Source organism: Acromyrmex echinatior, chromosome 11 (genome assembly GCF_024713525.1).
Source record: "Acromyrmex echinatior isolate Ae372 chromosome 11, ASM2471352v2, whole genome shotgun sequence".
NCBI lineage: Eukaryota > Metazoa > Arthropoda > Insecta > Hymenoptera > Formicidae > Acromyrmex > Acromyrmex echinatior.
This window is the reverse complement of record NC_141862.1, coordinates 7,553,275-7,580,286: the sequence shown is the minus strand read 5'-3', so window position 1 is coordinate 7,580,286 and position 27,012 is coordinate 7,553,275. Positions and strand designations below refer to the sequence as shown.

General features: G+C 31.9%; 5 protein-coding genes across 10 annotated transcripts; 2 read left to right on the top strand and 3 right to left on the bottom strand.

Moving 5' to 3' along the window:
• The first annotated feature begins 9 nt into the window (after positions 1-9).
• Rrp40 (exosome complex component Rrp40) lies at positions 10-2,444 on the top strand. The gene is made up of 3 exons (XM_011055644.2): positions 10-148; positions 374-579; positions 1,692-2,444. The coding sequence occupies exons 2-3, from the start codon at positions 374-376 to the stop codon at positions 2,209-2,211; spliced, it is 726 nt and encodes a 241-aa protein (XP_011053946.1). The 5' UTR covers positions 10-148; the 3' UTR covers positions 2,212-2,444.
• Positions 2,445-2,681: 237 nt separating this feature from the next.
• Positions 2,682-12,710, bottom strand: LOC105145820 (contactin-1a). Of its 2 annotated transcripts, none has more exons than XM_011055645.2 (6): positions 12,411-12,710; positions 11,368-11,646; positions 10,909-11,099; positions 10,515-10,644; positions 9,973-10,113; positions 2,682-8,943 (listed from the first exon to the last, which is right to left on the bottom strand). In XM_011055645.2, exons 1-6 carry the CDS (start codon positions 12,454-12,456, stop codon positions 8,780-8,782), a joined length of 951 nt encoding a protein of 316 aa, XP_011053947.1. In that variant the 5' UTR covers positions 12,457-12,710; the 3' UTR covers positions 2,682-8,779. The 2 variants fall into 2 exon arrangements, with proteins under 2 accessions (XP_011053947.1, XP_011053948.1); XM_011055646.2 differs by having other exon boundaries at positions 8,680-8,938.
• A 76-nt stretch (positions 12,711-12,786) lies between these two features.
• On the top strand, positions 12,787-18,340 carry LOC105145821 (uncharacterized). 3 transcript variants are annotated; one of them, XM_011055648.2, is made up of 5 exons: positions 12,787-13,373; positions 13,460-13,797; positions 14,458-14,974; positions 15,810-16,019; positions 17,445-18,340. In XM_011055648.2, exons 1-5 carry the CDS (start codon positions 13,297-13,299, stop codon positions 17,647-17,649), a joined length of 1,347 nt encoding a protein of 448 aa, XP_011053950.1. In that variant the 5' UTR covers positions 12,787-13,296; the 3' UTR covers positions 17,650-18,340. The 3 variants fall into 3 exon arrangements, with proteins under 3 accessions (XP_011053950.1, XP_011053949.1, XP_087267438.1); XM_011055647.2 differs by having other exon boundaries at positions 13,442-13,797; XM_087411312.1 differs by lacking the exon at positions 15,810-16,019 and having other exon boundaries at positions 13,442-13,797.
• On the bottom strand, positions 16,008-24,057 carry LOC105145823 (DNA excision repair protein ERCC-6). Of its 3 annotated transcripts, none has more exons than XM_087411310.1 (15): positions 23,713-24,057; positions 23,314-23,552; positions 22,870-23,180; positions 22,734-22,805; positions 22,504-22,633; positions 22,051-22,203; positions 21,716-21,843; positions 21,482-21,636; positions 20,673-21,317; positions 20,464-20,613; positions 20,053-20,163; positions 19,788-19,991; positions 18,879-19,659; positions 18,495-18,677; positions 16,008-17,955 (listed from the first exon to the last, which is right to left on the bottom strand). In XM_087411310.1, the coding sequence occupies exons 1-14, from the start codon at positions 23,809-23,811 to the stop codon at positions 18,523-18,525; spliced, it is 3,333 nt and encodes a 1,110-aa protein (XP_087267436.1). In that variant the 5' UTR covers positions 23,812-24,057; the 3' UTR covers positions 16,008-17,955; positions 18,495-18,522. The 3 variants fall into 3 exon arrangements, with proteins under 3 accessions (XP_087267436.1, XP_011053951.1, XP_087267435.1); XM_011055649.2 differs by having other exon boundaries at positions 16,008-18,677; positions 20,673-20,867; positions 21,003-21,317; positions 23,713-24,056; XM_087411309.1 differs by having other exon boundaries at positions 16,008-18,677.
• A 273-nt stretch (positions 24,058-24,330) lies between these two features.
• On the bottom strand, positions 24,331-26,939 carry LOC105145916 (uncharacterized). Its single transcript, XM_087411315.1, has 4 exons — positions 26,222-26,939; positions 25,956-26,140; positions 25,308-25,519; positions 24,331-25,137 (listed from the first exon to the last, which is right to left on the bottom strand). The coding sequence occupies exons 1-4, from the start codon at positions 26,334-26,336 to the stop codon at positions 24,975-24,977; spliced, it is 675 nt and encodes a 224-aa protein (XP_087267441.1). The 5' UTR covers positions 26,337-26,939; the 3' UTR covers positions 24,331-24,974.
• Positions 26,940-27,012: the final 73 nt, after the last annotated feature.

The window sequence follows — 27,012 nt, the reverse complement described above, 5'->3', positions numbered from 1 at the left end:
AAGAATGAGAACGAAAAAGTGCGGAAAGTTCAGCTGTAAACAGCTGTAAATACCTGTAAAGTGTAAACAAAATAGCTGTAAATAATAGATTTGAAGAGAATCATGAGAATTTTATTATTCCTTTCTTGACAACAATATAAAACAAACGGTTAGTTTCAGTGTCAATGAAACTCAGTTGAAATTTTTATACTTTTTCACGTTTCTGTCACGATGGTGACAAGTCCACATCACGCACGTGGTCGCACGTGCGATGGTTTTGAGGTTAGGTTGACATTTAACCGATAGTCCCGAGTTTCAAGGAAATCGCGGGATACATTTGTTAATCGCGCGAATGAAATAAAAAGCTGAGAAAAAACTTTTCTTTTCTCTCGAGATGGAAGTTAGCGTGGATGACGTGGTGATGCCGGGCGATAGGTTAACGAACATCACGTCATTCAAAAAGGAAAACAAAAATGAGAAGGAGATCGTGATTTTGGGCCCTGGACTGCGTCGTGAGGATGATGCCGTTCTCATTTGCAAAGCGGGTGTTCTGAGGAAACGCGAACCGGCCGTTTACTATGTGGATAGCTATCAAAAACGGTACAGAATATCATTTTTAGGAGAATAAAATGATGTCGACTGTGTTTCTTAAAAGGAAAGCAGTCTATGTCATCTGCTTGCCATTTAGTGATATAAATCAACACAAATGTTATTCTATCTTTCTTTCACTTAAGTCTTGACATTGAGCAAGATAGAACTTGTGCTGATTTGTATCAAATGAAAAACACTCTTATTTTCTTGCTGAAAAGCATCTTATAACACAGTTATACTGATGCTGAGTCTATAAGATCCATTTAATTTATATTAATTAAAAGACACTAATTTTAAAAAACCAAAATAATATAACTTGTATAAAAGGAGAATGAATATTAAATACATTTTAATAAGAATAATCAAAACTTGCTGTAACAAAGAAAATTGAATATTTTTGATAAAGAGATTTAGAATTGAGTGGGTACAATAGGTGAACTATCAGTTTCAGAGGATTAATATGAGTTCATAAAATATATTAATTTTCTTTTTCCATTAAACACGCATATAATTTGATCCAGCATCTTCAACAAAAGTAGAACTGATCTGAGCTTCAATTAACTTAATTATTAAACAATAAATGAAAACATAGGCAATTAAGAATTTAAATTCGCAGTAATTGGAGCGATTATATCAACATATATTTATCAAATATCGAACGTTTCAGCTTAATTCAAGCCATCTTCAGTAGTAAATAATAATATAATTTTTTGATGAATAATTCCAAACATCTTGATAGTCTCGTATAATAAAACTTTCTTAATATAATTCAAATAGTCGCAAATCAAAGTAATCGAGTGCAGCAAAAGAGAGCTGTTAGACTAACAGCTAAATGATGGTTACATACTTCAGATTTGGTAATCTGGGAGACTCCTTATACTTATATTTTACTAGACTGCTGAAGATTTGAAGGTTTGAATTAAGCCGAATGTTCGGTATTTGTTATATATATGTAGTACTGAGAAATATATATTGATATCACTCTAATTACTGCGAATTTAGGCTCTTAATTGCCCGTGTTTTCATTTAATTTTTATTTCAAGAGCCCAACTTTAATTATTCTTTGTTAACTTAATTCTTTTTTTGTTTATCCATTTCGAATTGTTCTTTATTTTACACAGATACATTCCCAGTCGAGGCGAGAATGTCGTTGGTATAGTGACACAAAAAAGCGGTGACATTTATAAAGTGGATATCGGAGGCAGCGAACAGGCGACACTATCTTATTTGGCCTTTGAGGGAGCCACGAAGAAAAACCGACCTGATGTACAAATCGGCGATTTGGTGTACGGCAAATTGCTGGTCGCCAGCAAGGATATGGAGCCGGAATTGGTATGCGTGGACTCTCATGGCAAGGAAAATGAACTCGGTATGCTCAGCTCAGATGGCATGATGTTCATCTGCTCGCTGAGCCTCGTAAGGAAATTACTCAATCCGGAGTGTCCGTTGTTCAGGCTACTTGGAAGGAATCAGGCGTATGAACTTGCCGCAGGGATGAATGGCAGGATATGGATCAAGGCGCGATCGGTTCAAGAGACAATAGCCGTGGCAAATGCTATTCTAGCGGCGGAGTTCACAGTATCTAGTGAAATGCAAAAACTCTGTTCCAAAATCGAGAAAATATTATTTCTTGCGGCTTAACGTTAGTGGACTTTGAGGAAATTTTATTTGGATGAATTATTAATGCAAAAGATTAGCATCGAAGATTCGGTACTTTTTTTTAAATAAAACTTAGAAATTAGAATAATGCCTTAAATGAACTCAAATGCATTTTAAAGCCAGTCCCACCTTGGCTTGTAAAATAATGACTACTTGCTGTTATCAATGACAGTTACATTTATTGTATAATATTTGCAATAAATTCTGTAAATAAATCTGGAAGAGTTTTCTTAATTGATATTTTATGTGTAGGAATAGTGTAGAGTGAGACAACCATTGTGACAACCTGACGTGAATTAAAACTATAGGTACAATTATCACTAAAAGATGTTATCGTATGAATATACATACAGCGGAAGCAATGAGCATAGTACATGATTGTACAAGGTATTAGCGTGAAACAATATAATCAATATAATTTAATGTTTAGTTTAGAAGAAAAGAAGACTCGCTTCGTAGGAAATTCAAAGTTTAATTTCGCTTTAACAAAAGAAATTTGATGACATTCGGATATTACACATAGGTATCGTATTACACTAGTGATTGCAGACAGTATCGATATAAAGATACGGAGTGCAGAACGCTGCTAATTATGATAATTTTCATTACGTCTCGCTGATATGTGCCTAGTGTAATGCTCTTTTCGGCTTACTCGAGCCGTGCGCGACTATATACGATGTTATTTGCCGTAACAGTCTAGAACAGTGACGATATTTTTGCACTCAAGCACAACCATTACTTTCATCTTACAAAATATTACTCGGAAAGCAATATCTAATCCAGTGAATATATTGTTACGCAAAATTTCCATTTAATCATCAAAGATTGCATAGTATCTTTGTATTTAGTGGAATGTATTCACTGCCATCGCTTTTCAACTAAGCGTATACATGTAAGAAAATCATTGGCAAAACAATCTCAAAAACATTACTCCTGCTGTTAATAAAGAGAAAGTTAATGAAATAAAATTAATACTATCTTCTTTTTATCGCTAAGTATATGTCATGTTTTACGAAATTAATACTATCTTTTTTTTAAGTCTGAATATATATCAAGTTTTATAAAATTATTTTGAGACATCAAAAAGCCCACATGATTTTCTAATTATTGACATCACATAGAGAATGTTTTTGCGCCAATTCAAACAATAACAACTTATCGCTAGATGCACATATGCTACTGTTGACTAAGATTTTGACAGTGAAGTAATATATAATACAATTATAATATCAATTAAAAAGAAAGAAAAACAATAAGTATACATAAACGCAACAGAGTATATCTATGCAAAAAAAAACGATAAAAGACCTAGCAAACAAAAACAATAAGTATTGATAACAGAAGTATATTATTAAAGCTCAACTATTCTTTTTTTGGTCATTTATGGCCCTTACTTCATCTCACAGCGCCGTACTAAAATAAAATTCTACACACATCTAAATGCTACAAAAGAGTACACCGTGACATTTTTCAGGATCGGATTTTTCTTCAGTATCTACATCACAGATCTAAAAAATTCAACAGATCTTCACAAAAAAGCAAACAATTTACATTCTTTTTAGAAAAAAGAAAATATAAGATAAAACAAATGTACAGCAAAAGCTAAGGGATTAAGATTATAACTCAAAAGCTGCATCTCTGACTAGTTAAAATTTTATATCGAATTATAATTTTAGAAAATTTATATTTACAGAATTACTATAATTATTCATTATTAATTACTAATATTGCACATAATTACGAGTACAATTTTTTCTAACATCTCGGAATGTGTCCCTAAAATCCGATCCCGAATACAATTTATTATATACTAATAATAAATTATTGATAACCGAGTCGAATTATGCATTTACGACATAAATAATTTGCGATATTATCTGTTGTAATACACCTTTTGTTTCTTCACTGTTGTTTTCACAATGTTTTTACGAATGCTACTATGCCAGCGATATGCGGTAAATGTAAGTTTCACGAAAAGAAATAAAAAAAGTTTGCTAGTTACACAACATCCAGGAAAACATCCAGTGTCTGACAGTAATTATCTACTATGAAACTATCGGTAGATTCTGTCACATCATGGAAGAAGCCGTAGCGTTTTCTCTCTTTTTTTTTCTGTAGAAACGACACACGTATGTTCATCGCACATCGGGATGTAATTAGGCAGGCAAATATGTATGTTGGGGACGATACATGGTGGCACTAGCAACCATAAACATACTAATCTATTGGCATTGTGCTTCGCTTAATATATACGTTTCATCAAAGAGTGCATTAATCATCGAGGTATATCGGGAATAATTATGCAGGATATAGGATAACGATTGTGCACGCACTAACGCGACAGTGCTGTTACATAAGCGATGTAACAAGAGCCGATGAAAACAAACTTTAGAGAAGCGGAAATAACTATTCGAAAGAGGATGAATATATTGATGCAATATACTTAATTAAAGAGAATAAAAAGAAACAAAATTAAATATATAAGGCATCGACGAAAGAAATTACATTGCAGAACGTGAAATAACGATCCGAAAAAAAGATCTCGAACTAATTTCATTTAGTATTAAAGAAATTTTTTAAATTTTTTAGAAAATAAACGTTTTCAGAGTCTTATGTGATATTAAAAAGAATAAATTTAATGATATATAAAATCTTAAAAGATACTACTAAAAAAAAATCAAAAATAAAAACTAAAAGTTATTTGTGAGAAATTATTCTCTCAAGATTGTCCTTTTTCGATGCCTTATTTTTAAAAATTACAAACATATTGTGAAAATTGCGCCTATAGGGATTACTACAATAGCACATAGATTATTATGATGTTTATGATATGAATATAAAATATCTGCCATTATTACTGTAGGTATACATTTACATTCGCGATTATATATAATCTCGTACATCATGAAATATTTTTTCCTCTACATTATGATTCCTATCATGATTCATTTTTTTTGTTCACATTTATCTGTTATCGGCGATTTTCTTATACAATCCTAATAGTAGAAAGGAATAGAAAATATATTTGCTATGCAACTATATATAAAGCGCGGTTGGTGTATGTCAATTCTTCATTCGTGTCAGAATGCCATTAACGTTTCTCGCTTATTATAGTGATGAAATTTGCAGCGGACGCGTTTTCTATATAAAAAAAATAATTTCCATTAGACAAATATGTTTTACATGCGCGTAGATATGCTATTCCCTCCACACAGTACAATGGCAGAAATTCCATGACGCATGATTTTTTTTTTCAAGTTTGTTATCGCAATCTTTATATCAGCTTAGTAGTTAGTTATAAGAATAATTTGTGTTGGATTATTAACGCACGTTTCATCTTTGAGATAAAACGGCTTTCTTTAGCAATTTTTGCTATAGGCATTAGGTATATTTAATATTATATATTTGATAAAAAGCAAATGGTTACGCCTAAAACTTCTAATGGAAATCTGAAGAGTCGTATTAATCGAAAAATTGGATAGCTTTATATGCGCTTTGCAAATCATAACAAACTAATAAGAATCAATTATATAATTATAGAAAATAATAATCCTATAATTATATTTATAAATTATAATTATTATATATAATTCAGAAAAAAGTCAAATTTATAATCATGTAAAAAATTTACATTATCATAATTTTTGGTAATTTAACGTTACATCATTCTTATATATATAGCGTTTTGAAAAATAAAAATAATACGACTCTTCTGTGGTAAATTAAAGAGGGATGCACTATACAAGTAACTTTCGTGAGCGAGATTTGTCGATCAGCAAAGCAAGACGCAGTATCACGTCATAGTATAGAATCATCGTCTATCTCGACATATAGATAAATATTATCATCAGGTTTCAGCATAATCGTAATGTATATAAAAAATTGTCTTTACTTATACCTATAAAATAGCATGATGTTTCGATTATATAAATATATTATATATGTATATATATATGTGTGTGTATACATATACATACACGTATTTCCGTATCATTATCATAATTATTATTGTATTATTTTCTTATATATCTATATACCATTCACAACACAGAGTGCATAGTACGAAGCTGAATGTCGATCCGCTTACTCTTATATCGCTATTCTTTTATACACATAAATATGTATATTAAAGAATGTGTTAAAAGAAGAAGCAAATCCAAAGCCTCAGTGTAACAACGCACAACCAATTTTTATACAACCTGCGTGCATTAAAGTATCATATCACGTTACAGTTGACTTGAAACTTATATGTGTGCCATTATATTTTGAGTAAATTTAATAAATTTAATTTATGAAACATTACGTCTCTCGATCGTCGAGAGATATAAAGAAGAGGAATATGTTTAAATTATTATTTAGAATAATTTTACAAATTATATACAAATTGTTTAACAAATACTTTAGGAGATAAAGTGTTGTGTTTTCCCTAGTAAAAAACGACCAGCGGTTAATTATAGCAACAGGAGAAAATATAACAGATGTAAAGGAACAATTCATCGAAATCGATTGCTGCTCCTACATCAAACATTCTTTCTCATTAGCAGGAATCAAACGTCCATCCGTTAATTATCGCATCGAACGTTAACATTGAAATCTTGTGCACACGCACGAAACAGTGTCCCGAGAGTATTGCAGCATGTCCAGTTGCTCAATTATAATAGAGATTCATTCACGTCTAGTACGACAGCGTTATTCAAAATATGTAATGTGTTTTATCTCCATCTTATTTAAATGTATAATTAAGTGCTAGTGATTATTAAAATCTTATTATTGCACGCGATGCAAAATGCACGTTAATCTTCGCGCGTTATAGGCTGCTGTACCAGGCGACCCATTTCTTTATTGCCTCATTTTCCGACGGTGTTAATAAAAGATACAAGACTTCTTTCTCAACTAGAAAACGACATCGGAATATCGTCGGAAAATGATGCTATTGAAGTGGAACGTCACTTATCTTTTCGTACGGTTTATTATATCTATTGATAGTTGTGCTTTGCAGAGTTATCCGTCTGTCTTTCTTTTCCTTAGTCACTGTTTGGGAAAATTTGATTTTTGCGAAACGACGTGCGAGTCGTAGACTGCATAGACATAGTTGTGGTAGTATTAAAGGTGGTGCAAAAGTGTGCTAAAGCAATATTGCGCATCCCTCGAGCAGTCACATGCAGATATGAAAAATATTACGGACAAAAATCTAATATATATAAAAACAATAGTCCATATATATTATATACTATTAGAATTAAAATAATATTCTTGTGTCTATACCCTATTGAATCCTATTGAATTCTCGAGATTTTTCCACGAAGCACACATAACGAGCAGCAGCATACTAACAAAGACACAAAGAGTGAGAGTATCTAAACGTAAATTTATTAAAAAAAAAAAAGACTTTCGCAGATATTCCTAGGAAGGATCTTTCAACGACTTGTGCACACCTTAAAAACGGCAGTAAGTTCGTCATACTGTATATATGTAAATATATATGTACGATCCGATTGCTTAAATGATAAATGAGCATGTTAAAACAATCCTAATACTCGCATGCCATTCGCGCACATTGAGTTACTTTTTCAAAAAGATAAACAAGTGCAAAATACATCTTTCTCTTTTTTGAATATCGTTCGATCATCACGTGATTCTTTGAATTCTTTTAAATTATACTCTTAAGTTACAGTCTTACTACAATTCTTTTGGCTCACAGAAGTTCTACTTCCTTTTAAGCTCGATCACTGAGCAATCATTGAGTATGTCTCATTGAGAAACTATACGCGAGAAAGACAAAGAACGTCCTGCAGTAAACATTTCTAAAAAAATCTATTACCTCCTCTCGCGAAGAAATCTGACGTGGAGTCTTACATTCTGGTTTTGAACACTTCATTGTTGCGTTGTAACATCAGAGATCGAACGAGAATCGAAAATCGAGAACTTTCATTTTCTTTTTTTTTTCTCAATTCCTTCTGTTTCGACAGTCTCGTTTGTTTCTACAAGTTTAAAATCATAACGTTTAATATCATTATATTTTGATAGATACAACTCCCACAAGTTCTCAAAAATGAGCTTTAATCTATCTATTTTACACTTTTCTCTATATTACTGCACATATAAAAATCTACTTACTTTATCCTTGAAATTGTTTGTAAATTTTCCAAGAATAATAGCAATTTTTTACAAATATCCCATTAGAATCCTTAAAAGCATTAAAGAGATATGGGTTTTTGCGAAAACCCTTTTAGAATAGAAGCCGTTCTTTCGTTCGATCTCTGATTGCAAGAGAAAAGTCGAGGAAACTAGCGAGGCACTTGAAGCTATTGATGGACTGCTGAAGTGTTCCGAAATTTCCCCGAAACGTATTCTCCTTTCGCCATAATCGCTAATAGTCTTGCGTTTTTTAGTCTATCAATTTCGTCCATCATCGTTTTTCATTTTTTCTTTATAGACAAACTCGAGGCCTTTCCGATTAAATTCAATTACTTACGTTCGAGATGACGTAGAAAATTACGTCCAATTTACTCACTTCGGAGCGGAGCAAGTCTAAGCTAAACAAAAAACGCTAAAGCCGTCTAGGTTGCACGACGCTGTTGTTGTTGAGGCGTGTAGTCGTCTGATTGTTGAAGTTCTCATCTTGTGGTACGTGCTCGGTGCGCTCGTCGAAAAATCCCGGATTCAGAATGATGTTGGGGACGAGCTCAATCACCTCCTGCTCCTCCAGCTGCGCTGCAATTTCGGAACGGAGATTAATTTTCATTAGTCTAGGCCACGGGTCTCATTAGCTTCTACCCTCTCCCTTCACCGGTTTTTCTTTGTCAGGTATTGTAAACCATTTACATCTCGAAATTTCGTGTCGGTTACCGTATTTCCAAATTATTTCTGACTGTTGATAATTTCATTAATGCAACAATAGACTATCAGATTCCGATGCCAATCAAAATGCCGTTTGCCTGACAAATGAACCTGCTACCTTTGACCTACCTACCTCGATAACGTCAAAGAACTTATCGATATTACTTAACTAGGCCATAATGCTTTCTATGACTATCGTAATATTTACTATTCATTCATCATCACTAAATTATTTTCGGCAGGCTCGTTAACATTATATATGTACAGCATAAGAAATATCTAATTGGAATAATAAGAGAAAATATTCATATTATCAAAAAGATTCAGTAACCAGACAAGTAAATCTGCGGTAAGAAAATTCTATTGAGTAGTTCGATATTTCATTCCATGTGCCATATATCGTAAAAGATAAAAATATTGTTTTATTTGTGTGCTCATTGTTAGTGTTCGGTGCGGCAATCTGAAAAGTGTCATATTTATATAATTGATGGAATGAGATTTCCATTAAATGATGTCGTATTTGTCAGTAAATGTTGAATTTAATGAGAAGTTTGCAAGGTGCTCAGAATATACAGAAACGAGATATTATAAAAATATTAATTTTTCGAAAAACATGGCTGTCGCGTAATAGAAAGAAGCCAAAGATTAAAGTCACAGATAAGTCAGCTAGCCGGCTAAGATGCTAACAGGTCCTGTTGTTTGTTAAATGAGTATGATGTATGTTCTTCAGCTATAACTTGCACGAAGGCTTCTAGAGAGAGAGAACGATTTTCTCGAGCATCGTGCTTATTAGAGAGGCCATGAATGTTATGATCATCACCAGCGGAAAGTAGTAGTAGCAGCAGTAAAGAGACAGAGTAGAAGCGGAAGCTCTTACGGTACGTTATCAGATAGGATGCTTACAGGGTGCCTTGCACTCGCGATACAGTAGGTAACAAGTACCTAAACCAAGAATCATAAGTGTGCCCATCACTATACCTACGGCTGCCACCCAGACGCGTGTATCGAAATTCTCTACGCCGGCTAAGAGGTGTCGGGCGAGCTCTGAAAATTAGTTATGTCACACAATAAAGTTACGTTAGTTTTAGCTTAGATATTGTACCAGAAATATTTTATAGAAAGATATATCTTGTAATTTCTACAGAAGATGTTATATGAAGAATGTATTTAAACTATTGTCGTTAAAATTACGAATTTATAAAAGTTTGGATTTGATATCACCTTTAACTCATATGCCTCAATATTCAAAAATAACTTTCAATAAGTAACTTTTAAATATAAGTTTAATAAATAATTACTTTAATTTAATTTAAATAACGACAACAGATTCAGCTACAGATTTATACACAGGCTCTCGAATCTTATTTTATTCCAGTGATAATCTCTATATACAAAATTTATCACAAATTTTACAAAATAATTATGTAATAATTGCAACAAAATACCCAATTCTTCTACACTGTAATGCGTGTGACCCTCGACCTCCACGATCTCTCCTTTTCCTAGCTGATTGGTTGCCCACACTCGGAACGAGTATGTAGTGTTTGGCACCAAATGATACACATCTATCTGTCTCTTTAAAGTAACAAAACAATTGTTAGTCTTAATTCAACTAATCTTTTTTTAATAAGGGATTTTTTATAAGGGATGGAATAGCTTAATAACGTTGTAAAAAAATATTTTTTATAGTCTAATAATTGAAATCGAAGCGGATACAATGTTATAGAACAATATTACGCTATGATGATTGCAGTATTATATAATGTTATCAAGTTATCGCGTCGCGTTTTTTTTCAACATCCCTATTTTTCATTACAATTTCCAGATCAAGATATTTACAGAATTTGGAGGAATGTGTGTCGGAATAATGGGCTTCCATTCTTCCGGTTCTTCACCCGCGACTGGTTTCAAACGATATTCGGCAGTGAAGTCTATGATAGGATATCCGCCGGTACCATTCACTTCCCAGAGAATATTGGCCAATATCGTGGATGGCTTGACCCATACATTGTGCAGAGCTGGGGGAGGTGCTAAAGATACAAAAGGAATATACAATAAATAAAATCTAAGGCTGTATTTTAATAGGCAGAGCAATAGCAAACTTATGTTAAAACTTAATTGAATAAGATTCTTACAGTTACTACCAAATCTAAAACGTGAATTAAAATTTTTAAATTAATCTAAAACTCATTAACTAATGATTTTTTTCGACATGTTTAACTAATGTATTTAAAAAATGCTGCTATCTGTGATCACAAATTGTCTATTATAATATTAAGGTGGCAGAGTACAACATACTTTTGACTTCCACATTGATCTTAGCTTTCACAGTATCATCCAAAGTACATGAATAATTGCCGGCATCATCCACACTGACATTTAACAGTTCCAACACACCATTCGGCTCAATTTTCAGCCGTTCTACCTGTCCATCCTTCCGTCCCTCTCTTATCCACATCACATTGGATTCCTCAGAATGTAAAAGATCACTTTCCTCGGCACAGGCTAGTTTCAGATCTTTACCCACGTCCACAGCAACATACCGCATTGGTACCACAGCCAATGCTTCCTGCCATCCTGCAAGTTCACAAATTACTCATTAACATTTGTCTTATATGGCTATTCATGATAAATCATTAACAATAACTGTTTCATTAGACTATCAATCAGGTGACCTAGGTAAACAAATCGATAAACGAATTCATTACACCTAATAGAAAAGATTGCTCTGTCAAAAACAAACATGTAGCTCAACAAATAGTGACCACAGCTGGGTACATAAAATTTTATAAGAATTATACAATTTACAGATCTCGAAATTTAATCATATCCTATTTCCTTCATTCTCCTCACATAAAATAATTGTACATTTGTTTTAAGATGTAATTAACATGAACTTTGTTGCGATGCAATAATTCAACCAGGAAGCATCTCATTCTAAAAAAGATCTACAAAAAAAATTAACGAGAAGAAAGAAGATACGACGACAACAAAGAATTGCGTCGTGATCTCGGCAGGTGGTTTCGCAAACCACATACACACTCTGCCATCACTCACGCTTGCGAATGACGCAGGCGACGATAGCAACGGAAGTGGTGCAAAAGCGACAGAAAGTAGCGAGATAGTCTCTTTACATAACTACGACCCTGAATCGTAACGATCGTCCGCGCACGTACTGTAGCCGGTTGTGGATCGCATGATTGTTGAATATAGATCACGGCATTGTTCCTCGAACGGAAGCGCATCTCTTTCTCTCTTCTTTCCTTCCTTCCTCACGCACACACGTACACACTCGTTCTCTTTCTCTCTTTCGTTAATTATCACTCGGCGCAGGTTCTTACCTGTCAGAAAGAGTATCAGCAACGGTAGCAATTTACGTTCGTCCATTCTGCCATAATAATACACCTAAATGCCTTGCGAGATCTTATTTTGTCACGGGACTCTCCTCGATCGCATCTCTCTCTCGTCTCATGTCGAATGGTCACTCTCGTTTTTTACTCCGGATTTTTTTACTCCGGGTGTACGCTGAGAGGAGTGAAGGAAGAGGAAAAGGAGGAGGAGAAGGAGGAAGCGCGTCACTCAGTGTCGATCGTTGTCGCTGTCAAACTCATCACGCCGCGTACGTCGTTTACTTTACACGCCAACCGTATGTCACCAGCGATCGCTACGCGAACACCGCCCGTCCGGCGCGCCTCCCTATTTTATTGAGTCGCGACCCTAACGCCCCCTCTAACTCACCTTCGCGCGCCCTGTCTTATCGATCACCGATGTATCTGAAGCCGGTTCTACATTAGTTGCAAACCGATCGCAAGTTTGTTGCGACAGCCAATTTGAAGCCTTTGAAATCAACGCTTTATATTAGGCGTCGGAGTGCTCTTTTTCTATAGTGCACGTGACATATGCTATAATATAAGAGCACTCCGACGCTTCAGATTTGCATTGCCGGACGCAGCTTATGATAAAAGAGAAGCCATTAAGATCGAGGCGCCCTCGTTTCAAGTTCAAGTCAATTGATGAATTTCAAAACAACAGTGATAAAAATCGACATAGTACGAATGTATTGAGTGATCAAAGTTTTATGAAAATCTCAAGATATTTCAGGAAAGTAACGGGAGTAACAAATAATCATCTTGCGGATATTGTTTCCCTCTCAAAATCGACTGTTGAACATATAATTGTACATAATTCACGTGATTGAATGACCTACATAGGAATTGGCTTTTGAGGATGAAAAGAAAAAAGAGTTTAAGTCGACAAGAATCTAGATATTGTTATAATAGTCCATTGAATGTTTTTAGGAAAAGGTAATTTCTGACCGAATTAAATTTTTATATCAAAAGATTGTTGAAGATTTATGATTTTTATCAATCAGTATGGTGAATCTCACTAGCTTGATAAATGAGAAGATGGTACACAAGGATAGGAGGTTATCTGATGGAATGCGAAAGTTGAACAAACAAAATGCAGCGGACTCTTCTAAAAGAATACCTTCACGAAATAGTGTAATTGTCATCAATGACAGCGACAGTGAAAGAGATGATAGAAATGAAGACGCCTCGCTCAGCATCGTTGAATGTAGCTCAATACCGACCTCGCCTTTTCAACAAAATAAAAAACTAAAAACTTCTACCAAGAAAAACACGAATAAATCATCCGTATCATTAGATAATGATTCATCTGTACTTTGTTTGACAGATATGCAGGAAAATTTAAATGAAGAAAGTATAGGTGAGTTAATTCTATTTTTTAATAAAATTCTGATAAAAGAATTTGAGTGTTTTCTCCAATAAAAAACATAAAAGGTACATTTTATTTATAATTATTGACACAAACGTCATTCTATCTTTGTTAGAAGTAACAAGAACAGAATGACACTTTACCATCAATGAGAGAAAAACACCTTCTGTGTAACACATTGGCCTAGTTTACACTGTATGTTTAGATGGCTACATATGATGGATCAGGCTTGTTCAATTTGGGCTCTGGAGCCAAAATACAAAACCATCGACACAAAAAATTTCAATGTGAATAAGATTTCAGAGATTGTAAAGTATTGATATGTTATCTAAGTGACACTTATCAACACTTTATAATTTTTGGCTCCAGAGCTCAAATTAGACTGTCATAAATATTCTTGTTTAACCTACAAATTAAACAAAGACATATAGGTAGAGGCCTAAATATAAGTATATTTAGTATAAACTAAGCCACTGAAATGTGATTGAATCATTTTATCTTTGTTGAACACTGACAACAAGGATATAATAAAATCACTATTACAATGCATCATCTACTTGTCTGCTTGACATAAATAATTCATATTAAAATACTTTTAATATGAATCATTAAAGTAATAAAGTTTTAAAGTAATATCTGTATATCATTTAGCACCATCACAAACAGAGGATGATGTGGTTGAGTTATGGTCATGTCTGAATTCATTAAATGTGAGTAAAGACAAGAAAAATAAAAAGCGTAAAAGAGAGAAAAATGCAAACAAAAATGAAGATGTGAGACATAATTTTGATGAGACAAATGAGATGTTTGTGATAGATAAAACACCAAATTTGAAGTATCTCAAATTTTTAAGAGATACAGATACAGATACAGATACATTCGAATATATATGGAAAAGAAAAAAAAAACAAGATCTATTTTCCAATAAAACTACAGCCAAATCGTTCGTTAAACCCAAACGAAGTACATTGAAATGTTCATATAACAGTCAAAGAAAAAGGAACCGTGAAAACTGGAATCCAAGTCCTCTAAAATTTAATATACGTTACAGTAATAAGTTCCGAAAAGAAGCAGAGGAAACTCAGAAAAATACAGATGAGAATAACGGAACAAATTCAAAATATAAATTAAGAGAGATAATTGTTGACGGTTGCAATGTTGCGATGAAGTATGATATTTTTATTCTAATCATATATATTACTGATGTATACATAATGAATTTTGATAAAATTAGCTAATTATATATATGATGTTCTCGGATTAAACCGCCAAACTTAAAATATGGATAACGTCCATCGGCTGAAAGGGTCTTCCATATGACTGTGAATGAAATTCCCATAGAATTAGATCTTCGGGTACTTGTTGATCGTACATAGATTTTGATCGAAATGTTGTAATATGATGGCTTCTTCTTTCATTTTGCAGTGATGCAAAAACTTCATCAGTAGAAGAGTTGCCGGGGAATCATATTAAATGATCTAGTTTTCTTCAGTCGTTGAAATATTAAAGAAAATACTGATTTATTCGGCAATCTTCTGTTCGAAAATCACGCGACGTATTCACGACGAGTAGCATTAGCATTTCCGTCACAAAACCCATATAAATATATCATATTGACATATTCACTATTATATATATTAGAATACATATGAGACATGATTATAAGTATATTCTATAAAAGCATTCAACAAACTAATAGCTACGAATTACGAGTTTTGCGAACAAAAGCCTATCAATGATTGTCGAACTTCAAAACAAAAACCATATTTCAATTATTCATTCCTATAGTTCTGTATATAACTTTATAAGTAAATATCTCTTGAAGCATTTGCGAGCATATATCCAGAGGAACATTTTTGTTTGTTTTGATTCTGAATTCATATTTTAAGTTTGGCGGTTTAACCTGGGAACACCCTGCATACTTATAAAATTTATAAAGATTGTAATTTTATGTATGTTATTTTGAATTTCTATTTGAGAATATGATAATCTTTACATTTTAGCCATACACAAGGTAAAGAGTTCTCAGAAAAAGGTATCCAAATAGTGGTAAATTATTTTAAAGAGAGAGGTCATGTTGTAAAAGTTTTCTTACCACAACACGTTCGTAAAAAGGAACATACATTTCTTGAGCAATTATACAAAGAGGGAACAGTCATTTTTACACCTAGCCGCAAAATTGGTGGTAGACAAATTACATCTTATGACGATCGGTACCACATTTTTATTATATAAATAGAAAAAATAGAACATATATTTTATTACATTCTTTAATACATAGTAGGAATTATTTCTTGTATAGTAAAATGTTTATATTTTTCATACATTATATAATATTAGATGCAGTATATAATGTACATATTCTTATTGTATATATGTATAAACGCATCTTTACAGAAGTATAAGTAATCATTAATTTCTCCGTATTAAATAAAATATTAGCAAAATGTCGGCAGATGCAACAGATTTGATCAGAAATATCTGCAGACTAACATCAATTGTGCATTCTGATCCTGTTCTATAAAACAGAACTTTAGGATCAATTGTGTATCTTGAAATGAGATAAAAATTATTAAATTGAGCGAATTTACTAAAATATTTACAATTTCATTAGTCAATCTAGTAAATTTGTTCTTTTTTGTGGTTTTCATCTCATTTTAAGATATACTATCGTTCACATAATCAGACAGTAGATTGGCGGCAAAATAAAGCAGTATCTGTGGACATGGGCATCTGATGATAAACTGTATAGTGTATAAATTAGTATAAATTGAACAATTTTTGGTAGTATAAATTGAACAAAAGTTGCAAATCCTGCTCGGTCTCTATTACTAATCTGCTAGCATATCAGCAGATTCATATTTCTGATAACAATTTGTTCACATCGTCAGATATTACAGACTCTGTGTAAAATATTTATGTGACGATGTTGCCTTTCTGCTATCAGAAATTGATAGCATACTCTGTTCAAAACTTGTTTTTTTTTGCAGACTTAGCTAATTGGGCGCGTATTTTACATAAAACGTATTAGTTTTATCTCAATTTTCTTGTTTACATCAAAATTATATAGTTATAATATAGACTTTGTACTCTATTTTTATTGTTTATTATATTCAATTAATTAGAAATATATGTCGTTCCCTTCAAAAGTGACACAACTCGGACAATTAAATTTCCCAGACAAGGAGACAATTTGCTTTTAATTTGACAGAATATTATTAGCTGATAATAATGGCAAAAAGAATATATTTTTAAAACATGATCAAATATCATTGTTTATCATTTTCATTTCACAATTATTAAAAAACCATCATTTTGAATTGTAATTTTAATGTTTTTTAAAACTCATTTTGAGTTATAATTTTTTGACGATTTGTAATAAAATTAAATTATCACTTTAATGATTGATAGGGTAATATTTACTTAATTCATTCGTAATAATAATTCGAAAATCACATTTTTTTAAATGTGTCACTTTTAAGATATACAAGGGACCGATATATATATATATATATATATATATATATATATATTGCTCCTTTGTATATCTTAAAACAAAAATATATATATATTTTTTTAATTTAAGACGTAATAAAAATTTAAATCTTAACGCTTCCTCATTATTTCTTTTATCGCAGATTTATCTTGAAATATGCGACAACGTGTGGAGGGATAGTGATTTCCTCGGATCAATACAGAGATCTGTATAGAGAGAAACCGGAATGGCGCAATACTATTCTGAACCGTTTACTGATACCCACCTTTGTCGGGGATTACATCATGTTTCCGGAAGATCCGTTAGGCAAGTTTGGACCTAATCTCGAGAGATTTTTGCGACATTGATACAATTATGTTATTATAAAATATATTATTCTCAGGGAATGGAAGTAAAATTAGTTACTTGCAATGCTGTTACTTTCCGCTGTTACTCTTATAATAACAATTTGACAGTAACGAATTTTTACAGAAAAAGTAATTGAATAGTAATTCTTCCATTCCTTGATTATTTTAATTTGGATATCAGGACTGATTAATGTCTTGTTATCAAGAAATTGTGAATTTTTTGTACTGCAATTTTATTTCAAATACTTATCTATTCGTTTTTCTTTTCTTTATATAAACCGAATATATGCTTTTTGTCATGTCAACCTAAAAAAATTATTCATATACGATTAAATTTTATAAATTTTCATTTTTTGTTCTATAAAAGTGTATACCCATTTTGGCATTTTTATGTGAATTGAATTATATGTTGCAAAAAAAATGAACAAATGGATTTTGTGTAGCGTGTATACGAAATACTGTGAAATTAACTTATATTTCTATAATAATTATATCCATAATTTATATTTCTATAATATGCGTTTATACATATATGATGCATTTGTAACGTTGTAAAAAATAATTTATTTACAAAATTCTTTGCTATCGAAATGTTGTATTCTATTATACTACATGATAAGTGTATGCGAGATAAGTTAAAGAAAAATAAAGAAAAGATTATAAATTTTATTTTTTGAACTGTATATAATAATGATTTTCTTATAACTTTCATCTTTCATTTGAGTTGCGAAATGGTATACTCGTATATATACACACACACCACACCACACATGTGTGGTGTGTGTGTGTATGTGTGTGTGTGTGTGAGAGATCTTATAAAAAATTTATAGAAAAAATAAACATACAATGTCATCACAAACTATATAGGTTATCCTATGCTGGTCTCCAACAATGTTTTCCTGATTGATGAATGAAATCCATGCTTTCTTGCGCAGATTCACGTGCAAAACGTTGCATTGTGTTTTCATTATCGTTATTATGACGCGCATTTGATAATACTGCTTCATGTTGGAAGGCCGAACTAACAGCTGAAATAATTTTATATGAAAATGTAGATATTTTTTGTAATATTAGAAAGATTAATAAAAATGTGTACTGTATTTAGCTTTTTATGAATAAGTAATTAATATTTGGATGTATATAAATATAATCGAATTAAATATTATATAAGTTAAAGATATAAAAATTAAATATATACTTTGTTAAATATGAAATATGTATCGATTTACTTGATTTGGCGAATAGCTTCCTTAATACATAGTCGTCATCTGCGGTTGAAACTAGCTCTTCTCTTTCAATAGAACGTCCCAGACGACGACCGATTAGACAAGAAACACGTTCTCCCTCAAACATCGCAGAAACATTTGTATTGTCCGATTTTTTTTTGTGTTTTTTTCGTTTACGAGTAGACGATGACGTGAATTTATCATCACTTAAAACAATTTTATTCTTCTTTTTCACTGAATTATTATCTAGAGAACTCACTGAAATCACATTCTGTTCACAATTGTCCTTAAATGTATTTTCATTTTCTATATTACTATTTCTTTCAATATTTGCATCAGAATTCATATCGAAATCTTCATTACATTTGCTCGGAGACTTTTGTGTATTATTTTGATCGGAAGATAAGTTTTGGTCCATAAGCGCATCATTTTTTATGGCAAGAGCATCGATGCACCTTGAATTATCATTTTGTTCACATTTTTCTTTATAAGTGCTATTATTTGCATCTTCATTTCCATCGCGCATTGATTTTACACTAGCGCTTATTTTCTTACTGAGAATCGATGCTAATTTTTTCATTTGCTCGATCTTACTGAGAGAAAAGCCACTGGGCGTCAATTTAGATTCTCTAAATAAGCGATCCGATTCGGAAAACTCGCCAGTTATCGGCTCGTTTAGATTAAATAACTCCACCAGATCCGTTGGTTTAAATAATTGACGTTGGCGTGGCTCATCAAGAACCTTATTCGAAAGTAGTAACTTGAAGATCTGTCTGTGGTATATCTGAAAAGAGAGAAGCAAGTTCCTGTTACTAAAAAATGTTACTAAATTATTTTATTAAATCTTACAGACGTATCGTTATTTTTTTTTTCCCAATAAAATTGAAACTTGATAATCTTGATGTTACCAACCTTTTCCTCAATCGTGCCAGCAGTAATTAATCTATAGACAGTGACTTGCTTATTCTGGCCTATTCTCCACGCGCGTTCTCTTGCTTGAGCGTCTGTAGCTGGATTCCAATCGGGATCGTAAATAACCACTCGATTTGCACCGGTCAGGTTTATTCCCAGGCCTCCTACGCGCGTTGTCAGCAAGAAGACAAAATATGACGAGTCCTATGGAAAGAAAAAATTAATTTTTCAAAGAGGTCTTGCGATAAATTTTTCAAATAATTACATTGTTAAATTTTTGAATCGTTTGTTGCCGTTGAGACATTGCTGTTGTTCCATCCATTCTCAAATAAATATACTTTTCACGTTGCAAAAGAGATTCCAAAATGTGCATCATCTGTGTACAAAGAAAAATAAATATGGAAAATAGTTTATTTGACTGATCAATTATATAATAACATGTCTAATATCATTCTAATAAGTAATTCGAAAAATACGATAATAATTCGAAAAACACAAAACTGAGTATTTTTGTAAAAAAATTTAAAATATGTGTAATATTTATTTATAAATATCTTTTAAAAATATTCCATAATATTGATATTTTTTTGAAAATTGAACGAATATAAAAAAATTTATTTAAACATAAAATTTTTGGAACATATATTCTATATGTTCAAAAAAGAATCATATTTACCTGTCTTCCCTGAGTAAAAAGTAGCACTCTATGACCTTGTTTCTGCCAGATTTTTAGAAGAGATCGAACCACTGTCATTTTTCCAGCACGTTTATAATATCCGAATTTCTCTATTTGTTCGTCGGACAAATCGATATCTTCATCGGAATCCTTTAAAAAAAAGAGATTTATAATTTTATAAATAAAGTATTATATTAATTATGTCTTACTTGTTCTCTGGTGTACAAAAACAGATCCGGATGATTACATATTTTTCTCAATGCTGATAAAGCAATGAGGAACCTCGCTCTGTATCTTCCGCTACTACAATAATTTCTCTCGTGTAGAACAAAAGAAACATCATCGGAGCATAAATATTTTTTATATAATTTCTTTTGCTCGTCTGTTAAACTGCAAAATAATACCTGAAGAAAAAACAGATTGATTCGATAAAAATGGAAAAGATCAATATTACTTTGTTTTCTGTAAAAAAAGGTTAATGGAAGAACACTAATTGCCTGCAATAGAGACATATCTATTGTAAAAAAAACAAGGTGAACCTGTTCATTTTTCTCTGGTAGGGTGAGATGATGCTTCACATCAGTCTTTGTTCTTCGAAGCATATATGGTGTAATAGTGTTTTTCAGCATAGTGGCTATTTGGAGAGCCGTTGCTTCCTGTAACGGCGTGGCGTTTGTGTAACCACCGCGTGTTATGGGCATCGCACAATGTTCTAGAAATACAGGTAGCGTGCCCAATTTGCCAGGTAGAATGAAATCAAACAAAGACCACAGTTCCTTCAGAGAATTCTGCATTGGACTACCAGTCAGCAGCAATCGATGCGGAGTGGAAAATCGCTTCACCGCTCGGCTTACCTATAAAATAATATAACTTAATTAATATGAGAAATAATATATGGAAGTATTTTGGAATAGACATTTATCATGTTAATTATGAAGTTTATTAAATAAGGAAATTTATAGTAAAACAATACAAATGTAAATGAAGTAATTCCATCCAATTTTTAACAAGTAATTACCTTTGCTTGTGGGTTACGAATCTTATGGCCTTCGTCCAGAATAACATAATGCCATTGACTAGATACAAGCAGATCTTTGTGTTTGAGAACACCATTGTAAGAAGTAATAAGTATTCCGCCAATTTGTAGAGATTCTATCAAACTTTCTGGATCACCTGAATGAGAATATTGCGAATTTTACGAATATCATTTATGGTTGATATCTTGAGAAATATATATAAACTATTTACTTACCATTGTAACCACCAGAATGGTGAAGCACAACGACTCTGAAGAAAGGCCACCATTCGTGAAAATGCTTCACCCATTGCTCCATTAAAGTAGCAGGACACACAATTATAGTCGGGCCTAATCCTCTATATCTGTTAATAATATAAATCTAATCTGTTATAAACAGAATTTTTTTTCAAGTGCATCAATACATTTATAACATAAATATAACAATGAACTAAATAAGGAATAAAACGATATATATAAGTACGTGTCTTTCTTAAAAAAAAAATATCCTGCAGATGTTTTGTATACATGTAAATTCTACATTAATTAAGAAATACAAAAATGTACAATACCTTCCGTGGTAAGAGAGCAATTCACTACAATCCAAACCCGCGAGAAATGCAATAATCTCCACAGTTTTTCCTAATCCCATCTCGTCACCCAACAGACCGCCTAATTTACGGCTATGTAATTCCCAGAGCCACTTAACTGCGACTTTTTGATACCTAGTTATAAAAATTTTATAGTTAAAATTACATATATTATATATATAAAATCATATTGATTCAAATATTTCACTAAATATTGAATTAATTCTAATGAATACAAAAAATTAATTCATGTCAAAGTAAGTCATAGAAAGATCTGAATATTAAATTTAAATCTTTTCTTTAATTGTTCTAAATGTTATATAAATATTTATACTTCATTGTAAAAAAACTATTATTTATATTTAAATTTTATATTATTTATATTTATGTTTATAGATTAAAAAATTGTAAAACTCAACAAAATAGCATATCTACCTGTATAATTTTTCCCAAATACATTGTGGCATTTTAAAGAGAGTATCAATTTTGTGCATTGCTTCATCTTTGGGATAAGTATTTGTCCCTACTCTTTGCTTGAATAATTGATTATCTCCATCATCTCGAGCTGGATAAATTTAAAAAGTAACAAGATCAAAATAATTAATAATAAAACAGTAATAATAACTAGAGGATCAAATAATTCATCAATTGTAAACGATACGTACTTCTTTTTGTGCGAATGGAGCTGGATTTGATTGAAGTTTTTCTTTTTTTAGATGATGATTTAGCCTCCATATCTGAAAAAGATTGTTTAGCGTATCTCTTTTCAGTGTATCTAAACAGATTGAATATTAATATTACCGAAATCCACTTCATTATCACTGGGAATATATTCGCTTTCTGAACTATTGTCAACAATCTCATTTGCTTCATTGGAGTCTGTCTTGTCTATACTTTGCACAGTGTTATCTTTGCTGTTCTCATATTTAGATTTTTGACATTTTTTATCCGTTCTTGTATCAGTATCAAGTAATTTTGTTTTTTTGATTGGTACTGTATCTTTGTCAGGTGTCTTAGATACAGTCTTTAATTTTCTCTTTTGTTCAGCAAGAGCAGCTTGTTGTTTGAAGTATTTCTCAAGATCAGACAATTGAGAACTTTTATTGGCACTCCTAAAATAATATAAAATAATTATTAAATTTAATTGTGAAAATTTGAATTATTTAAACACCAGGCTTGTCAATTGTTACATTCAAAATTTAACTTAAATTGCAAATAAAAGAAAATGAACATTTTATATCATACCCTTTTTTTTGCTCTAAAGCTGACTGTTTAAATACTGCTTCAAACGGAGTAATTTCTCCAATCTCGACCTGCTTTTGCAATTCTGCCTTCTGATTTTCTTTGCTATTAGCTTTGATATTCCCTTCGACATTTGGTTCATTATCATCTTGTATTCTATGCTGATTGTTTAATTTTGTAGTACGTTTGATATGTTCTGATACTTCTTGCAAAATGCTGTCTTCCGTTTTAATCGACACTATCTGTAGACATCAGCAGATGTTATTTTATAAAAAAAAAGAGGAAAGGATGTGAATAAAACATTTCATTATTTTAATGTGCCACAAAGTGACATAAAGTATTAATTCAACAGTGTTTACTTAACACTCTAACCTAAATAATTGTTTGATATTATTGAATTACCTCTTGCAAATCACTTGGAAACTCGTCGCTAAACATATTTCCTATCGTGTCATCGGTCAGACTCGACACACCACTGTCATTATTACTTGCCTCTGCCATGCTGACTCTGCCACACTAACATATCATTTCGCGACAAAGATGTCTGTTATTAAAACGGATCCGTAATCGAGCTTTCAAACATACTTGTTACAGGATCGTTCATACAGCACAGACATAAATAGTATAAATCAATCAATCACTCATAAAATCGTCATTCAAATCTAATCCCGGCTCAAGACAAAAACTTTGTCCCTAATCTGCGAAGCCCATGATTGTTTTTATCGCGCAGGAACTGCTGCCTATTTTACCGATCGAATGTCGCTTTAAATTCAAATTCGCGTATCATATCTATAGGGGTGCGTTCCGAATTACGCATGAAGCGCTAATAATGTGTCGTTTTATTCTTCTTTATTATTAGTGAATAACAAGGACAAATAATGTATTATGCGCTTCATACGTAATTCGGAACATACTCTATGTAGATGGATGACGCATTATAATCTGATAAACGAACGATAAATTACGCAACATGTCGAAATAAGTTTACGAATACATCGACATGCTATATGTGGCGTTCATATCAATTGCATGCCTCATTTGCAAATTTGTGAGATTAAAAGAAAAATTCAATTTACTTTTTTAATAAGAAATAATATATTAAATTGTACCGATATCTCAATAAATATGTAACAATCTTCATCAGAATTCACAATAAAGTAATATAATATATTTTTTGGTATAATTAACGAGATTATCATTTTTCTTAAATTAAATCAAAGCATTGCGTTTTTTCGCTTATATAAACATGTTACAAATATGTCATCGGATTTCATTCGAATAAACATAAGGCCTGTTCTTTTTGGCTGAATTTTTACACCAGTTTATCTTTCTTGTTCTTATTTCTTCCCAAAAAAAAAGAAAGAAACATGAATGAATGAAAAAAGAACAGGCCAATAATTCACATTTTCCTCATATATTTTATATATAAAATTGTTTTATATATAAAATTATTTTTTTTTTTAATCAAATCAAAAGTTCGCATCCTTTAATTTGTTTATTAAAATGATAAATTAAATAAAATAATAGTGGCGAACTCAAAATAATATAATTATGAAAGAGAAATAAAGAAAAAAAAAGATCTATCTCAATCAGAAATAATAATGGAATCGACATCGAATCAACGTCGATTCATTATCATTTCTAGGATTCTATAAAACTACAGTTTAAGATAACATATTTGAAGAAGCAAGAGATTTCGCAGGTAATTTACGATTTACGGGTATGCGAAAACCATCGGCAGTTCTATAGAATTTTTTTTCGAGCGATCGAATAGGTGGTGTTATGCCCGCGGAATTCATAAAATTCATTGATGATGCCAGAGAATATCTGCAAATAGAAGATATAATAAAAATAGGATATCATAATATCATTTAGACATTTTACTTTCGAATTGTCATAATATAATTAATTGTATGTAAAGCAAAAACGAATCTCACAAGGAGATTTGTTTTTGTTTCTTTGATCTCATTCAAAAATCGTTCTTTTTCACACTTTACCCTGTATTCGACTGATTCGAAAAAATACCGGAATCGGTCATCGGCATTTCTATTCGAGATCGTGGAGTTTCCTTGTTGGCCATCTGGATGACTAGCAGTTTCTTTTCGAGCTTCTCATTAGCCTTCTTCGAAGTCACGTATTTTTCCGTCAACGCTTTCAAATTGCGACGATCTAGCCAGTATCGGGTTTTCAGTACCTCGTATTTTTTATCCTTTGATAAACACATCGTCGATAACAACAATTAAAAAAAAATGATATACGTAAGAGACGAAATATAATAAAATTAAATTACAAGAAATTAAGACTAGGAAAAATCAAAAGTAAGAAAATAGGAAAGATAAGTTCTGATTTTATATAAAAGATTGGAAGCGCAGCATTTATTATTTTTAAACTGATGATTGTCGCAAAAAGTGACTGTCGGAATTTAAAGAAAATAGAAAGAAAGGAATAACAGAAATATAAGAATAATAAAAGACGAAATGTAAAAATAACACAACACAGATCATTTCAGCAATATTTCAACGTTTCAGTAATATTGCAATAACGTTGTAAACATTACTGCAAGCTTCTGTGCTGTATGAAAATAATAAAAGAAATTAAAACTAGAAGAAACTAAGTGATAAGAATAGGAGACTCTGATTATGTACAAGTTCCTGGAAGCGCTGCATCAATATTTTAAATTGATTGTTGCGGAACGAGTCCACCTTCAACAACATTTCCATAGTCTCGGCAATAGAAGTGTGGAAGAACGGTGTCAATTTTGGTATCAACGGCTCTTCTAATGCTAACGAAATGGTGCCAACACGTTGACATTGCGGACACTGCTTCTCGACTGTAAAGTCGTGAATCGAAGGTGAATAGAAAAAAAATCGAAAGTTATACATCATAATATGAAATATTTTTTAAAATTTACATTGCTGCAGACAAGTCTGGCAAGAGATATGACCGCACTGTGTAATGTAGTACGGACGTTTGCCTCTATAAAGCGGAGTGAAACATTTGTTGCAAATTAACATGTCCATTTCCATCACTTTAGAACGCTGAAAAAGTCAATTGCATAATTTTTAAAATTGTTCAAATAAAACAAAAAGTAATCATGATATCAAAATGGCATCATAATGCCTCCAAAATGATTATAATTAAAAGTTACTTATCGATCAATCACGATTTATTTTACCAAGTTATTTTGATAATCGTGATTTATTATTTTAGTTTTGAGAATTGATCTTTCTTTTTCTCTCAAATAAATCACAATGAAACGTGACTTATTAATCTTTGACCATTTTCAACAAATATACTTCATTACGCGTGAATTATATCTACTGGACATGTTAGATAAAATTGAAACTTACTTTTGTCGCGTATATATTTAACTTGATTAATCGAATACTATTGTTTCGTGGGAATAAGTAATGATACTATTTAAAATTGCTAGTGATGCTCGAAATTAAAGCCGTTCACTTTCGCGCCGTTCTTTACCGTACAAGTGAACAAAATAAATTTGCGATAGTGTTATTTTTCTCGCGCATGTGCAATGAAGACACATAAGTAGAAAGAAAATCGAAACAATCGAAGTAAAAATATGTAAAGCCGACGAGCAAGAAGTCAACTTCAGGAATTGCAAAGCGGCAACTTCAACTACTTCCAAGTTTCGGTTCGTTTCGAATAGTCCGAATTGACATCCAATAGGAAAGCCTGACTTTT

Excerpts from the sequence above, each read along its gene's own strand:
- LOC105145916 (XM_087411315.1), bottom strand. The coding sequence starts at position 26,336 with ATGGAAATGGACATGTTAATTTGCAACAAATGTTTCACTCCGCTTTAT. Across the intron at positions 26,141-26,221 it reads CCAGACTTGTCTGCAGCAAT|TCGAGAAGCAGTGTCCGCAA; the intron begins GTAAATTTTAAA and ends ACGACTTTACAG. Across the intron at positions 25,138-25,307 it reads TCGAATCAGTCGAATACAGG|ATATTCTCTGGCATCATCAA; the intron begins GTAAAGTGTGAA and ends TTCTATTTGCAG.
- LOC105145823 (XM_087411309.1), bottom strand. The coding sequence starts at position 23,811 with ATGGCAGAGGCAAGTAATAATGACAGTGGTGTGTCGAGTCTGACCGAT. Across the intron at positions 23,553-23,712 it reads TTCCAAGTGATTTGCAAGAG|ATAGTGTCGATTAAAACGGA; the intron begins GTAATTCAATAA and ends TGATGTCTACAG. Across the intron at positions 21,844-22,050 it reads TTGCTCTCTTACCACGGAAG|ATATAGAGGATTAGGCCCGA; the intron begins GTATTGTACATT and ends TATTATTAACAG.
- LOC105145821 (XM_011055647.2), top strand. The coding sequence starts at position 13,297 with ATGAAAAGAAAAAAGAGTTTAAGTCGACAAGAATCTAGATATTGTTAT. Across the intron at positions 13,798-14,457 it reads TTTAAATGAAGAAAGTATAG|CACCATCACAAACAGAGGAT; the intron begins GTGAGTTAATTC and ends TATATCATTTAG. Across the intron at positions 14,975-15,809 it reads GGTTGCAATGTTGCGATGAA|CCATACACAAGGTAAAGAGT; the intron begins GTATGATATTTT and ends TTTACATTTTAG.
- LOC105145820 (XM_011055645.2), bottom strand. The coding sequence starts at position 12,456 with ATGGACGAACGTAAATTGCTACCGTTGCTGATACTCTTTCTGACAG. Across the intron at positions 11,647-12,410 it reads GCTGATACTCTTTCTGACAG|GATGGCAGGAAGCATTGGCT; the intron begins GTAAGAACCTGC and ends GTGAACTTGCAG. Across the intron at positions 8,944-9,972 it reads TCGCGAGTGCAAGGCACCCT|CGCAGCTGGAGGAGCAGGAG; the intron begins GTAAGCATCCTA and ends CCGAAATTGCAG.
- Rrp40 (XM_011055644.2), top strand. The coding sequence starts at position 374 with ATGGAAGTTAGCGTGGATGACGTGGTGATGCCGGGCGATAGGTTAACG. Across the intron at positions 580-1,691 it reads GTGGATAGCTATCAAAAACG|ATACATTCCCAGTCGAGGCG; the intron begins GTACAGAATATC and ends TATTTTACACAG.